Raw genomic sequence first — 16,831 nt, 5'->3', positions numbered from 1 at the left:
GGCTCCTGTGTACATATCTTAAATATGCAGGCTATTACAGAGCACAAAGGTAAGTCCCTCTGAGTTCAATAGGACTTAATCCCTAATAAATGCTAAGGTTTGGAATTGTTCACTAAACATTCCAACCAGGTGTTTTTAGTGGACATGACTCTCCACTGTTTCCTTGTTCTGCATTACAGAAGGTTTGCTCACTCCCTGGTCCTATTTACATATTTGAACAACTACCACCTTCCTCACAGCTTGTATTTGAACTTTATGACCAGCGTTTGGGTGGAGCTTTCTGTGCCAAGGAATTACCTTCTTATAGTGGCCTGACAGCTCAAGCTGTAGTACAAAGGTAGGCCAAAGGTAATCATTTAGTTTAGACTTTTTAATACAAAGAAATGACACCAATCAGGATTCCTCCCACGCCAGAACAAATAGTTCAACCACACATACAGACTTACAAAAGAAAAGCAAACACTCAAACCACAAAAGACAGGTTTTGTTTTTTAGGTATAGAACAGCTGATTTTTAAAAACATTTTTTGTAAAGAAAGAGAGAAATGTAGTTGACATTCCACAAGCACCTACCTTGGGTGAAATTTAACATTGTGCCAGAGTGGAAACAGCAGGACTCTCCTACTTCACCTCCCCCTGCAAGCTCCCCAAGCTCTCAATCTGCTCTGGAGGAGTTCCCAACCCCCTGGAAGAGATTTTAGGGGGTACAGCAGGTTCTGGGAGAAGCAGAAGACCCATTTGTGCAAGCAGAAGTCCATTGCACAAGGGATGTCTGGATATCATCACCCATCAATGTCATTGGAAATCCATTTTCTTCCACACTCAGAATTGTTTGAAGTGTATGAAACTGTAAGCTGCACAGGTGTGCATTCCCCATTGTCACCAGTGGCATATGGTCAGTGATTTGGGGGAAATAGGTAGGCTAGTCCCTTAAATGTTCCTGGTAAATTAAGAGTAAAAGGTAAAGGGACCCCTGACCGTTAGGTCCAGTCGTGACCGACTCTGGGGTTGCGGAGCTCATCTCGCTTTATTAGCCAAGGGAGCCAGTGTACAGCTTCTGGGCCATGTGGCCAGCATGACTAAGCTGCTTCTGGCGAACCAGAGCAGCGCACAGAAACGCCGTTTACCTTCCTGCCAGAGCGGTACCTATTTATCTACTTGCACTTTGACGTGCTTTTGAACTGCTAGGTGGGCAGGACCTGGGACTGAGCAACGGGAGCTCACCCCGTCGCGGGGATTCGAACTGCTGACCTTCTGATCGGCAAAACCTAGGCTCTGTGGTTTAAAGCATTAAAGCCTGGTTCTTCCTTCCCAAAGCCTGGGAAGCTACTGCCCAGTTTAGGGAGGGAGGTGCAGTGCTCACACATAGGACATCACCCCCCCACCCCCACATCCCCTTCGCAAGCTGGTGCCTCTGGTCCCAACTGTTCCCCTACGAAAAATTTCACTGCATGACACCCTGCTGACAGCACTTCCGCCTGCCTCACGCTGTTGGTGGATTATTTTATCCACAAAGTGGCTTGCAGACAGGTCACGGTGGGCTTCCAAAGTGTCTAAAAATTCATTCCCTGGATCAGCTGGTGTTATACAAATCTCACCATCCCTCTTCTCTGACCTTGCTGGCTGGAGCTGATGAGAGTTTGAGTCCAACAACATCTGGAGGTGCCCCATCCCTCTGCTAAACCACAGTTTAGCATTGTATCTGTACCAGCCCATTGTTCCAATAAATACAAAATAGCCACAATACAGTTATACTTTATTTGAATTAAGGCAAAATATCACATAGGTTAAATATAAATAGCATGGATACATGGAGTTCTTCTCTCATTGCTAAGCCAATATTCTGATCACTGCTTTTAAAAGCTAACCCCACAACCCTATTTTAACTATCCCTCCAGTTTACAATACAAAACGAGTACAAGAGATACACTTTGAAATATCACAGTGTTTAAAACATGGCATGGACTTTTATTTAAGGTGCAATTCTACAAGAATAAATCAAGTTTGTTTAGTAAAGAGACAATATATGGCACTGAGCAGGTATCAAAGCAGAGGGTTTTCAATACTAATGAGATGACTACCATGTGCTGAAAGAAATGGACAGAGGTAACTAATAAAGGGTACATATCAGCAACATGAAAACATTTCTTCTTGCACTTTGCTGGTTCTCAGATATACACATTACTTTAAGACTACCTCATGCGCGTTGCCACCAGCTTGTGGCCTTGCCAGCACATGAACTCAATAATGGACATTTGCGAGCAGACCTCTGGTCTTAACTAATATTTTGAGCTTGAATCTACTTCAGTCAATGTCAACATTTATAGTGATAATGCTGCAACGTCTGTTTATTGAATTCCCTCCTTCTAGAGGTGCATCAATCACCCTTATTTTGTCGCTAACTGAAGTCACTACTTATTCACCCAGGCTTTTGGTTGATACTGAGGTATGGTCAGGGTCATTGTGTGTGCTGGTTCTGTGGTCTGCAGTATTCATGTGGGGAGCTGCAATCCTCTGATTTTAGTTACTTTAGTATTTTTTGTATCCAGTGGTTATTCTTAAATTATTCTGTTCTTTTATTGTTGTATTATGAACCCCATGTCATCCTATTTGGATGATGGGCGCTCTAAAACAAACAAAATCATCCTCAAAGGCAATGCATTAGATGTGGTATGGTTTTCTCTAGTCAGGGAATATTCATTGATAGGCAGCTCTATAAATGTCATTGATATATCATTGATAGGCAGCTCTATAAATCTTCATCTTCACAGTGAGTAAGTGTTCCCTGACACATCACCTTTTATGATTGAAGACCCCCTCTGCACTACATATTTAAAACAGCATTATACCACTTTCACTGTCATGGCTTTCCCCTAAAGAATCCTGGGAACTGTAGTTTGGGGAAAACTGTGACGGTTTAAAGTGGTATGATACTGCTACAGAAGAAGAAGAAGAAGAAGAAGAAGAAGAAGCAGCAGCAGCAGCAGCAGCAGCGTTTGGATTTGATATCCCGCTTTATCACTACCCTAGGGAGTCTCAAAGCGGCTAACACTCTCCTTTCCCTTCCTCCCCCACAACAAACACTCTGTGGAGGTGAGTGAGGCTGAGAGACTTCAGAGAAGTGTGACTAGCCCAAGGTCACCCAGCAGCTGCATGTGGAGGAGCAGGGATGCAAACCTGGTTCACCAGATTACTAGTCCACCACTCTTAACCACTATGTGTTGTGCAGATGAGGCCTAAGTGATTTTGTGGAAGTCTTTGTTTGTATTTCTGAGCTCCTGCCAAAAGTAGCCCCAAATAGAGGCTCAAGCCCACTATCACTGTATTCTTTCCCCTCTATCAGGGAAATGGCAACAAGGATTAAACACAGAATGTATTGGTTGAGGTTAGTTTCTTTCTACATGTAACGGAGGGATTTAAGAGTTTTATCCCCACTGTATATATTATACAAATATTGTATAGAAAATATTTTTGGTCTATCACTATATAACCTTACTACATTATAAATATTTCTGATCAGCAAGCAGCACTTTGCTTTGTAAAATAAATATTAAATATCATGGTCTGCTATACCATATTGCTGTAGTTAAACTTAACTGATAACCAATTACTACCAGGGTTAACATGTGAAAAACTACAATTTTCAAAGCATGCCAAAATGTGAGGAACATGCACAGAGAGCTAAAAGCAATAATAACTTTGATAAACTTCATCCAGAAGTATAATAACAGCTCTCTTCAAATAACATAGCTATGTTATCTACAGTTTGTAAACACAAGCATAATTTTTTATCACAATATTGTTCACTGAAAATATGCACTTAAGTATATATACAAATTGAGAGCACGAGGGACTACTAGCAAAGTCTGTATGAACAGAAATTATTCATCAGTACACACAAATTATGCTAAAATCCTGCTATAATTGAAGTTGATATTCAAGGCAATTCAACTCTTTAAGTGCAGTATATGGGGAATAAATAGTTGTATGATGAAACAAGATTTGTGCTACTTTGTTGGAATACGCCTAGCCACATCCCTAAAATGCTGTATTGTTTCATGGGCCCTGAGTATTGCTGGCTTATGGCTTTGCAGTATGTATGCTTTTCTCTCAGCAGTATAAGACTTTTTTTGGTTATTTTCTAAGGCCGCGATCTTAAACACATTAAACTTTGAGAGATTCGCTTCTGAGAAAACACTCTTTAAGGATTGCGCTTTAAGGCTGTGATCCTATGCATACTTACTTGGGTTGGGAATAAGTCCCACTGAACTCAACTGTACCTTGCTCCTGAGAAAATGTGCACGGGATTGCACTGTAAGTTTCTTGCCTTGAAATTACCTTCACGCTGGTAGCTACTTAGCCAATTGTATTGTTGCAAGAGCAAGTCAGTGTCAAGGGCTGCAATATCAGACTGAGACAGGACTTTGTGTAGCTCCTTGTGTATTTGTTGGCTTAGCTTCCCCTTATATTGTGGACTTATTATATTTGTTAGACTTATGTATTTCTTTGCTGAAATTTTATTTTCTGTATACCCAACCGATCCTGACTATGGTATGCATTCTATATTCATGTCACAGAGGTGGGAAGCTCACACTCCACTGAATACACCTGGGGCAATACAGTTGTACCTTGGAAGTCAAATGCAATCTGTTCCGCAAGTCCGTTCGACTTCCAAAACGTTTGAAAACCAAAGCGTGGCTTCTGATTGGCTGCAAGAAGCTCCTGAAGCCAATTGGAAGCTGCAGAAGCCCCGCTGGACGTTCGGCTTCCAAAAGAACATTCAAAAACCGGAACACTCACTTCCAGGTTTTGATCATTCGGGAGCAGATTTGTTTGGGAGCCAAGGCGTTCGAGATCCAAGGTACGACTGACTTCAGAAAGTAAGAAGTGGAAGCATAATATGTAAATCTCCTAAGAGCCTTTTTAATAAAGACGAATCCATAAAATGATTTTACATCCTTCTCCACCTATATTTTTAAAATGTGCACTTGGGCCTCCTTTACTTGACCACATGGGATTGCCTTAGGAGATAAGCTGCTGGACTGGACATATTCCCTGTAAATTCTATTTTCTCCTCCAGTCAACAATTTGAATATAATATAGTGGCTGTTTGCCTTGGCTGAGGAATAAGAGTTCATACACAGACTAGTACTGAAATAATATTATGTAAAGAGGCGGACAGTGGCACTTCTCCCTGAAATAAGTTACATGGCACAACATCAAAATGCAGAGAGATCAAGGGGGAGAAGCTGCTTTCCCAGCCCCACAGAATATTTGTAACATTTAAAAACAAAGTGTTGGGGGAAGATATTATAGGACCACAGTATTCCTAGCAAATTTTAAATCTGTAGAAAAAGCAATAGATATTTACTAACATGTACATATCTGGTACTAAAACAATAGCTCAGCTCTAATAAAAAATGCTAGTACAATATTTTATACTTTTACTCAAGAATTCTACATTTAGTTAAAATAGCTGGCTTTACTATGATCTGACGATTGTTCCTCATGAGTCACAAATGGCCATAGCGCCTAAGGGGATGATTTACACACCAGGATGCAGGAAACATACATCACAAATAGGCACGCAATATTTGGCAAAGACTAATAACCCATTTTCTTTAAGAAAGCATAATTAAAACACATTATATTACTTAAACTTCTATTTAACTACACAGAGAAGCAACCTAGTACATTTAAGAATTTAACCTGGGCTGAAATCCTAAACACACTTTCTTGACAGCGAGTCCTACTGAACGCAAGGGACTTCTAAACAAACATGTAGGCTTGGATTCCTACAAGATCTTGCCTTGTTTCAGTCTGTTTTTGCAATTTTAGGTAAATGTTACACATTCCTGAAATAACTGTACTATATATAGTTGTTTATTATTATTTAATTTGTATACTGCCAATGGCGTGTTGGGGGGCACAATTTTCACCAATTCTACTTCACTCCCTTAGCATCCTGAGAGCAGAACATCATCCACAGGGAGCCTTAGATTCAACCCAAGGGGATATTGTTTAATATATTTTATGAAACCAAATGTAGCTCATCAGCAAATATTATTTCCTTATCCTATGAGGACCCGTGCAGTAACAAGCACCCATCTCTGTTGCAGGATATTGCAATTTTACTATAGCTGAGGGTTAGAATGACTTATTATAGAGGAGAGAAAACCTTCTGCCAAAGAGGTCAGCAAAGGCAACAATTTCACCTGCCTACACTGGGAAATAGTGACCTAGAATTGAGGTGGGGAGCCTCTGGCCCTGCAGGTGTTGCTGGACTAGCACCTTTCATCCCAAGCCAACAATGGCAGAGTTCCCATCTCTTAAGGGCACTTTGCCATTATGGGTTAGTTCTTGCCAGGAGGCTACAATGGAGCTTGATTCCTGCAAGGTACGTAAAATGGGCTTTATTTGAATGTCTTCTACCTCCTACACTCCATCTTAAGACTCTTGCTGGGTGGCTTTCTCCCAGGTTGTTGCCACCTAACCTAATGAAGAATTCTGGGGCGCTCAAAACCCGGCATGCTCTTTTGTGGCATTTTGGTTGGCCTAATAAAGACATTGCCCTAATATGAATTTCTGGAATATGTCAAAGATGTTTGACAGTTTTACTTTCCTTATTGCCTGCCATCCCCCAAAGAATGTGCCAATGTACCGTAAAAATATACTTTTCGTGTGCTTTTAAATAATGCATTGTTCACATTTCTCCCCCACTTGCACTTCTCTGAAATCCAAATTTGCATTTTGTCCTTTAACCAATCTACCTTGTGGAAGACAGAACGCTGTCAGTTTTTGTGAACTTCATTTAACTTCCCTTAATTCATCTGAATTTTGATTCCTTTTCAGTTTTGTAAAAATGCCAGACCCTTTTCTTCAAATAAAACTGCTACCTATTATTTATAAACCACATGCTTCCCTTCCCAAGCCCCAGAATATATATGTGTGTGTGTTAAACCTGCTCTCCCCACCCCGCACCCTGCAACGTTAAGGCTATCTCATTAGTGGCAATGCAGAAATGGACATATTCTAAAATCACTTTCCTTGATAGTGAACTGAAACAGTGCCTTTATCCTGTCCTGGCAGTGGAACATGTTCCATTTTATACAAAGACACTGAAGAGGGGGAATTCAGCTTGGTTAGGTTGTAGCAAGTCAACCAGGAAGCAAACTGTCCCTGAGAAACCTTCATACAGACTGTAAACACTTTCCAGTTCCCGGGATCCAGCCTTAAATTCTTCAGTAAACAAGAATTCAGCAAACCTAAGGGAAAGAAGAAACCAAGACAAAAAAGAGAGAGTTACTCTATACAGTAACGTCAACATGTTGCTATTTCAAGCCAGATTCAAAATTGTCCTCAGTTTGGAACCAGATTTAATCAAATATGTTCTTATGTGTTATGGACAGATTCATTTCCTGGCTGTGTGGTCGGCTGCATCCAGACCATTTTTAAACCAGCAGTGCCATGCAGCAGTGCCATGGAGCGAACACTGGCACTGCTGCATTGTTGCAAACTCCTCAGCCCACCAGAACCCACTAACTTCAATGAAAGAGTATGGCAGCAATATAACTGCTAGCACATTTACAAAGCTAAGCTATGTCTTGGTATGGTTTCAAATTGGATGGGGGACCACGTCTTGCAATGTGGAAGTTGGACTAGGTGACCTTCTGGATCCCAACTTGACCTGGACGGGAGGGGGGAATCACAAAACTCCATTAAGGATAGTGTTGTCTTGGTTCCCACGGGAAAAAACCTCAGGTTGCAGTTTCTACCAAAACCTTTACTATTCATATCTCTATAATACAAAAGCAAAGTAACACACACATCCCCACCCACGATGAACCAGCAAATGTGTGATTTGTTTTTAGGGTTTTTGGTTTTTTGCAATTATCATGAAATGCATCCAAGACCAAGCCTTCAAAGGATGACTCTCTTTGGGATGAAAAGCTGTCCTAGCTTCCACAGCTGTGGTGCAACCTTCAAAAGCATCCTTATGTGTCCTTCCTGCCTTAATTTGATGCAGAAGTTAAGAAGGTGCTCTTGGCTGATCGTAGAGATAGCAAGAAATAAGAGTCAAGGTTTTCTGTGGTGAAAAGAAGCCTATGTCTTGATATGTTTATTAATACTCATAGCTACTTTCCAAAGCCATACTACAAAATACTACTTCAGAAACTTTAAAATACCAAGATGTAGATAACAATCCATCTATATAAAAATAATTTTCCAGTGTCATTCCAATAGCCGCATTATAACAATATCAATTTTATCCAGTTAATACAATTATTAATACCAATTATTCAAGTGTCAAATTATATAATTTAATTAAACTGCCCCCTCGCATGCTAGAGTTAATGAGTTCATTCTTCTACATTTCTTCTGCATTCCAGAGTTTTGATAATTTCCATTACATTCCATTCAGATATAATAATCTCTTATATAGCAGCTTCAACCTTGTGATTTCTATTCATGTTGGTATAACAGATAATTTGTAAAGTTTCAAGTGAGGAACTATAGCTATAATCCTTCTTCTTTCCTGTGTGTGAAAGTTTTTGCCATGATGTTTCCCCATCCATATATGGTGTTGTATTGTTCATTTCTGCAACTGTTGATGGTTCCCATCATGCCCCAGGAGAAGCTGTTATCTCACAGTTTCTAAAAGTCACTGCATCACTTCATCCCGTGATTCGACTTCCATAAACAAGCCGACTTCACCATTTTTCCAGCCTAGGAAGAAGGGTCTGAATCCAGACTGCAGATAGTTAATCCAAAAACATCTATAGTGGTACCTCGATTTAAGAACAGTCCGGTTTAAGAACGATTTGGTTTACAAACTCCACAAAACCAGAAATAGTGTCTTGGTTTGAGACCTTTACCTTGCTCTAAGAACAGAATCCGAACAGTGGAAGGGCACCGGCAACAGGAGGCCTCATGAGGGAAAGCATGCCTCGGTTTAAGAATGGTTTTGGTTTAAGAACGGACTTCCGGAACGGATTAAGTGCGTAAACCAAGGTACCACTGTATTCCCATAGCTGGTAGACTCCTTTCCTCCTTGTCGCTGATTTATGGCCAATTATCATTATCTCGAATACATTCCTTTGTGGATAATGGAGGTTAGGGAGGACTTTGCTCTATAGTTTCAAAGCATATCTTTTCTCCCCCCCCCCTTCCCTCTCAGTTCCTTTCTCTCACACACAGTTCCAATTTTGTTAAATTCCATATTATATTCCAATTTCTTCCATCCTCACTTGTGCGGATATTTTAAATAAAACTTGCATTCTGGGGAGGATTGCCATATCATAAATGTAGAAAAAAGCTTTAAATAAGCAAACCGGGGGCTCCCCTGCCTCTTTCACTGAATGAAATCCCCTCTCAGTCCAAGCCTTTTACATCCTTGGAGCTGGGTTGTTTTCGCTGTTTTTAATTTCATCATCTCTGGCACATGTCTGCAGTGTACCCCAATTAAAATCCAATTAGCAGGAAAACCTGTGCTTCCAGGAACAGGATGGGGGGGGGGTGTCACGGCAGCCAGAGTGCTCCATTCACTCAGTGCCTTTGCTTGCCCTCACATTCCATGGGGAAGCAAATGCCAAACCACCAGGCAAACTGCAGGTGAGAGCCTGGTTCCTCTTCCATTCAAAGAGGAATGCAGATAATGAAATTTCCCCATCCATTTCTGATTATCTCTGTCTGTCTGTCTCCCATGGTGCTGGGGAAGACTCCATTCCTAGCGCACCAGAAACAGGAAGCTGTAGATAACAAGCCTTTGTCCTCTTTCTTCCGGCTTATTTGGCTTCCTAGCCCGTTGGAGTCAGAGGGCTCCAAAAGCCTCATGGAGGAGCTATTGTGCTATTCTGAATGACACCAGTAATTGGGTCTATCACTTTAGTTTTGCTTAAAGTGACAACTGATAGGAGTCAGCACCTTTGGCAAAAGAATGTTAATGTTGTTTAATAGCCGTGAATGTTTCCTGAATAGGCAATTCACCTTCAGAGGAGGAGAAAGAGAGAGCTGTGAATTGGCAGCTTTGAAGAGACCACAGAGACAGAGGCTGAGATGGAGAATGAGCTGTGAGTTGGCCCAAGGTGAAGTACTTTGGGGTGCAGGGTGAGGGATCTGGTGTGGTGAAGTGGATCTACTGACTTGGAGGAGGGCCTGTTTCCTTCCATGTATATGCTCTGCTTTTATATTTTTGAATAACGAAAATATCACAGAAATGCCATAACACCCTAGTGTTCATTCAAAAGAAACTAAACAGTTGCTCCTCACTGCTTGGAGTATTAGGGCCAAGCCACATATGACATTAAAACTGTGTTATTGCATTTTATTTGCATGATTTTTTTTATTTAAAAAATGGAAATAGCTGTCGTGCATGTATGTGGGGGGGGAGGGGGGAGAGCAATATCACTACTTCAGAAAGTGATCCTACAAATTGTCTTCTGCTGTGATCCCAATTAAAAACATGTTCTTCTACCTCCCATGTTGCTATTTGCATTGGGAGGAAAAGCTCCTATTGATGCCAATGCAAAATAACAGTGTCCAGGTTTTTTTAATTAAAAAAATAGTATTACAGCCGGCGGGGGGAGTTTATACTCTCTCCCCACCTTTGCTGCTAGGAGACCCCTACAGCAGCTATTTCCATGTTTTAAAAAATTCACAAGTCCATTAAATGGAAAAATGCTTTTAATGGTACATCTAACTTGGTCCTTAGGGAGGCATAACAGTATTTTAGGTCTCTTCTCTTGACTGCTGAGAAATCAGTCTGAATACAACAGGGACATTGATACCTCCAAGAAGCTTAAACTTAAAGGAGAATTTAAAAAGCAATATGATCTACAACAAAAGAGTGCGCCGAACAAGGATTACACCAATATTCAAAGAGGTTCTGTTAAAGAACAAACCTTTGTGCTCTGTACATGTATTTAGAATTTCCAGTTAGCCTGTATAGGAGCAGGAACACGTAAGCACTGCCAGCCACTCCATGACATATTCCAGGTCCTTTCTTCAGTAGTCCCTTCTGCCAAGTTAGTTCTCCACAGCGGATACAACTGTCTAGATATTGGGGCTTCTTAGAAACTAAGTATGCTTTTGCAAACATGTATGCAATGCCTAGGAAAATAGCAAACCAAAGAAATGTTGTAAGTACCAGTGAAGAAATGAATAATGGAACAATTACTGCATAAGATCATATGTATTCTCTCCTTCATATTTATAGGTGTGAAGTGCAGGTTAGTTGACTGGTAAGAGGAATAATCACTGTTTTTCAGTTTTAAAAGCCCACCCCTGCCCACTCAGGTATCTTATTTTATGACTGAATGATATAATTCATAGTAGGATGGATAGACAGATAAGATGTATTCTGACGGCACGAGAAGAGCCATGCAGGTCTAGCCAGTTACTGCCTGGGAACCCTGATTCCACGAGAAAAGAAAAGCTGAATATAAATGTAAGAACATAATTAAAATTAAATCAAATCCCCAGCTATCCTCACTAAAGTACTCTGCTTCACTAACCTGCTTCCCTATTGCAGCCCTCCAAGTGATGCTGAACTACAATGCCCATCATCCTTGGCCATTGGCCATGCTTGCTGTGCCTGATGGGAGTTGCAGTTCAGCAACATCCACAGGGCGAAATGTTCTCCACACCTTCCCTATTGCCTACTGCAGTTAAGGGGGGGGGGGGACACCTGCCAAGATGCTTGTTTGCAATCTAAATTATGGGCAGGAAAAGGAGGGGCTGGTAGCATAGATGATAGCAAAGATCACTGGTGGGCTTTTAAAATAAATAAAAAAGGCTTGGGGGGAGACACTTTGCAGAAGGTGGGATTTAAAGAATGTATATGTTGCTTACATTGCTGCAAATCCACTAGACATGCAGCAGTGCACAATTAAGCAGTTTATCAGGCTGGTATTACATTCTGAGCTGCATTACTATATACAGAGGGGATGTTGTAAAAGAATGAATAGGGCTGATCACAAATGTGATTGACCCTGTTCGATTCTTCATGAGTAGGTTTTAGTCCCAGAAGGACCATGATGCTCTCTGCATCAATTTCCACCATAAAGAATGCACGCTTCTGAAGAAGTGTGCATGCACACGAAAGCTCATACCAAGAACTAACTTAGTTGGTCTTTAAGGTGCTACTGGAAGGATTTTTTTTTTGTTTTGACTATGGCAGACCAACACGGCTACCTATCTGTCACCATAAAGAAGTCACTCAAAGGATGCTCCGGATTCTGGTAATGCAAGTAAACTGTCATAATCACATGAACAAGTTACTCTGCAATGCATTCAGATTTCTAATGGCTGCAGTAGCAAAGGAATCTCCATGTGTTTTGAGAGCTCCCTCCATTGTCTGATCATCTAGTCACTTCAGTAATACAAAATATTTAAGTAAGAGCGTAACGTTAAAAATGTGGCAGCCTCACATCAAATGTTACGAATGGATAGAATTTGGCCTATTTCTCAGCAAAACAGCACTGGGTGAACTTGTGTTTTAATGACTAATTTCTGGCATCTACTTCACAGCATCTACATTGAGAAGAACCTGGAGCGCCATGACACCAGTGCACAAGCTCATTCTCCCGTTCAATCATCTCTCCTAGTTCTGGAGGCCAGTTGCAATTCTGCTCTTGATCCATAAGAAAGTCAACACTCTGCCATACTAGTTCCTGATCAGCAGGCGGAATATATTCATAGTAGGAAAGCAGCATCTGTAGGATGGATGAAAGGCCATGAGCAGCTCCTGTGAAGAACAGAAACAGTTACAATAAAGTAGGTAGCGGTGCACTGAATTTTTGCAGGGTTTTGCATCTTTGAGGAAATCTGCTGTTGGGTGGCTCAAGCTCCACTCAAAGGCAAGCCACCTCTTGCAAAAGAAAAGGTACATTTTGTGTCAGACACTGCACAGTGTGAACCCTCTCCCTCATTTGACAAATGATTTAAACAAGAGAATGGAAGGGACACGGATCAGCTCCTGGCAAAGGGCTTGCCAACAGAGATGAGGAGGATCCTTCAGAGTATCGTGCAGCGAGTAACCTTCAAAGTGGCTTTTGTTATTTTAAAAAAGAGCTCAACATTTTCACCCCTGTCCTCGCAAGATATGGTGCCCTTTTTTTGTAAGGGTGAAAAGCTTTGCCTAACAGAATTTACCCTGTTCTGGCTCACCACTAAAGACAAGATTTCTGCTTGCATATATATCAATTTTTATACAATATTTCCTAGTATGTCTTTCAGGACAACCCCCCCCCCAGTTGAATGTTTCTAGATCTGACTATTTTCGAGCCTCATCCTCACCTATTGCTCGTGTAGACCACTTCATAGCCAGGTTTGTTGTTTTGACTCCCTAGTATAAAAATATTCTTACTGATGATCCATCTGAACACTTGACAGCGAAAACAAAGGATGTGCATTTGGTCCATACAGTACTTTTTCTGGGGGGATGCAGGGGTACGCATACTCCTAAACATTTTGTGAATCTAAGTTTGGCCTCATTGAGGGGCAGTATTTCAATATGAGTAGGACAATGAGAGTACCCTTAAACATTTTTAAGGGAAAAAAGTACTAGGTACTCATAGATAGATAGATAGATAGATAGATAGATAGATAGATAGATAGATGATAGATAGTCTGTATATTATATTTCTTGGGTGCACAGATTTGATATTTCATAGTGGAATTCTATGCATGTCTCTTCTGAATCAAGCCCTGTTTAGGTCAATGGGACTTACTCAGGCTTACTCTTAAATCCTGCACCATTAAAATGCAATGGAAATTTGCTAGAAAATCAGCAGGAATACACCTAGAAACTTTAATTTTAAGGTCTCTACTCACCAAGGTATTCTGTTCCATAGTAAGAGTACATGAGTGGAACTGGTTTTCTCTTCCTCAGAGCATACTGTTTCCCAGACTCTAACATTGCTTGGCAAATTGACTTGATTTGCGGTGGAGTCAACACCTAAAGGGAGAAAAACCCATCAGACGTGGTAGGCGTGAAATGTAATTTCTAACATTTCATCCTGAGGTATCCTTTGAAAGGTGAAAGATCCCCCAAATCCTTAAAGAAGGTTGATGAAACTATGGCCTTCTAGATGTTGCTGAACTCCAGCTTCCATCAGTCCCATGTGTGAGGGTGGCAGCCTGTCTTAGGGGGTGAAGGGAAGGCTGTACAACATTCAAAGAGAACTCTGCTCTCCAGCACCTTGCCGCTGCTCCTTACTTCCCAGTAAACACTGCCTACGGGTGTTCCTTATCACTTAGAACAATGCTGGAAAAATGGTAAACAAGATTGGTGGATTTTGCGTGCTGCTAGAGATAGATCACTGCAAACAGGGTAGAGATGTTTTGTGGCAACAGGATGCATCATGGGAGTTCCATGTTTCATCCAGAAGGATGAAATGAAATACACAAAAGGTGCATTTGAAGGAGCCACCAGTTTCTTTGTTTGAAATGGGTTTTATACAATGATGGAGAACATGCGTACAAAATGAGTGAATAATCTCCTTTGCATATTCTTAATTAGACTCCTAACGATATGCACTTCAGTTAATTAAACCATTTCCTCAGTACCTATTCAATCTATTTTTCTTCATCAGTAGGCTTCATATCATTTAGGAAGAATTTAGAGGGGGGATTAACAGCAGAGAAAAGGTCTCTTGTGTGAGGGGAAGGCATTTCTGCTCACGCAATTGCCTACCAATGATTTCTGCTGATTCCTCTCCTGCTGCAGCTGCCCGCAACCTCCCATTCCACAGCAATCCAAAGGCTCTCCCTCAGGAGAAGCTTTTCAGGGCATGCAATAATGCGCAGCAGGAAAGCCTGTTGCATGGGTGGAGTCCCACTCATGCTTCATTGGTCCAAGCCTATAAAAAAACCCCTCACATGATTATATAAACAGCAATATAAAGCCCCAAATGTTACAAAATACTTTTACTGTATATAACATGGAAACCCAGGTGGAATCAACCTTCAGTGTCCTTCATCACAGCTGAATGGGCTGTCAAGCAATATCCCATGTCTGATACTTTCCCCTAAATAGTTAGAACACTCATAACTTTGGGTTATTGCACTACATCTTTATAGAGCAGGATACTGATTTATTTATGTTATATTAAAAGACAGTTACTGCTTTCATTCTCACTGTCACACTCCAGCATGACCAAGAAATGTCACCCAAGGCATGGCTATACACGTAAGAGTGGGCTTGATTCTCAAGTCCATTATTCTCCATTGAAGTTCAATGGAGCATAAGAAACAGGCTGCATTCAGGAAGACGAAACCTGCTCCCTTCCACCAAAGTAATTGGAGCAACACCTGAATAGTGTTCCTGCCTTCACTCCTTTACTTTTGCATATACAGTGGTACCTCAGGTTAAGAACTTAATTCATTCTGGAGGTCTGTTCTTAACCTGAAAATGTTCTTAACCTGAAGCACCACTTTAGCTAATAGGGGCCTCCTGCTGCCGCTGCGCGATTTCTGTTCTCATCCTGAAGCAAAGTTCTTAACCCAAGGTAATATTTCTGGGTTAGTGGAGTCTGTAACCTGAAGTGTATGTAACCTGAAGTGTATGTAACCCGAGGTACCACTGTATGAAGTAAATATTCACCCAAAGAGCTCTGAAGAGTTTTGGAGAACTTGAAAGCTTGCCACAATTTTGTGGTACATATTTGGGTTGGTCCTAACAAAGGTATTCCCCAACTCTGAATTTTGGAGTTTCATATATACTGCCATAAAAGAAAAGAAAAATGCACACACACACACACACACACAAAAAAACCAACAACCCACAAGAGCTTATAATCTGTAGGATGAAGAATTAACAAGCTGAATTTATTAGTCAGCTATGTAGATTTGATTTATTTCTTATGGTACTTGTTTGTAAGGACATCAACAAAAGGCATTCATTTTATATCTCACAACTGTGGAGAATGAACAGCAGAGGGAGCTTTTGCAGCAGCTGCGATATACACAAAGAATGCTATGAAATGAAGAACACAGTTTGTATTCAACAGGCTAACTTAACTTCAGCATTCAGAGGGTTTTGGCCCAGTAGAATAGGCTTCTAAAGCCGTGCTGCAATGCAGCACATCAAAAACTGGTCTTGAATGCCATCAGGTCAGTTTCTTTTTTCCTGATGGAGCCTATAGGAACAGTGATTTACTCCAAGTCTTTGTCATGGAAGGTGATGCTTTGTATGTTTTTTGTTTCTGAATTTTGCCAGTGATCTCAAGGAGCAGGGATTTAACAAGCAAGCTAGCTACTTTTCATGATTCAGGACTACTTTTTCTTTAGCACATTCATCCTCTGCATCAAAACACACAAAATGATTCTCCAACTCTCATTCTTAAAGATCTATTTGAGGGTTTGGTGGGGAGATGCCAAAAAGGGCAAAAGACACAATAGAATACTTTTGCAAAAAACAAAACAAAATACGAAGAGAGGCCGATATACTATTACTATAACTATTTCACAGCCAATGCAGCTATAGAAATACCAGGTATGAGAATTGGGTTACAATTTGGTCCCAACGTTTGGGGGCTGCCCCATTTCCAGTGCAAACTGTATTGCTGCATTTAATACAGTAAAAGTGTTCACCCAGTCTTCCCACCAAACCATAAATATATAAATTAGGGAAAGACAATCAAAAGCCTACACTCATCACAAGTTAGGCAGCAATGGTTTCATTTTAATTTGTACCTGATGCCAACAAATCATAATATGTTAATCTAAAGACAATCATTCCTCACCCCTTAAGATGATGAAGATAAATCACAACGGCTATTAATCTAACCTAAGATAAAAAAATATATTGCACTACGCCATCGTTACAATGT

The 16,831-nt window shown here is 40.8% G+C and overlaps 1 protein-coding gene and 1 long non-coding RNA gene across 3 annotated transcripts in view; one reads left to right on the top strand and one right to left on the bottom strand.

Moving 5' to 3' along the window:
• Positions 1–91: 91 nt before the first annotated feature.
• Positions 92–12,650, top strand: LOC309368719. Its single transcript, XR_014167901.1, has 3 exons — positions 92–337; positions 9,978–10,084; positions 12,528–12,650. It is a non-coding gene; the product is annotated as an uncharacterized lncRNA (long non-coding RNA).
• Positions 2,968–16,831, bottom strand: part of LANCL3 (LanC like family member 3) — a 27,954-nt gene continuing 14,090 nt past the window's right edge. The window contains exons 2-5 of one of the 2 annotated variants that reach the window (XM_081908998.1): positions 13,833–13,956; positions 12,535–12,744; positions 10,901–11,108; positions 2,968–7,264 (exon numbers count right to left, since the gene is read on the bottom strand). In XM_081908998.1, the coding sequence (XP_081765124.1) occupies positions 7,105–7,264; positions 10,901–11,108; positions 12,535–12,744; positions 13,833–13,956 (702 nt within the window). In that variant the 3' untranslated portion in view covers positions 2,968–7,104. The remainder of the gene's footprint in view (positions 7,265–10,900; positions 11,109–12,534; positions 12,745–13,832; positions 13,957–16,831) is intronic. The other variant, XM_081908999.1, reaches the window with a different exon arrangement.

The sequence above is a fragment of the Podarcis melisellensis genome (assembly GCF_964234715.1).
Source record: "Podarcis melisellensis genome assembly, chromosome: 4".
Taxonomy (NCBI): domain Eukaryota; kingdom Metazoa; phylum Chordata; class Lepidosauria; order Squamata; family Lacertidae; genus Podarcis; species Podarcis melisellensis.
Note: the sequence above shows the minus strand (reverse complement) of the source record. Positions and strands in the feature narration are given on the sequence as shown.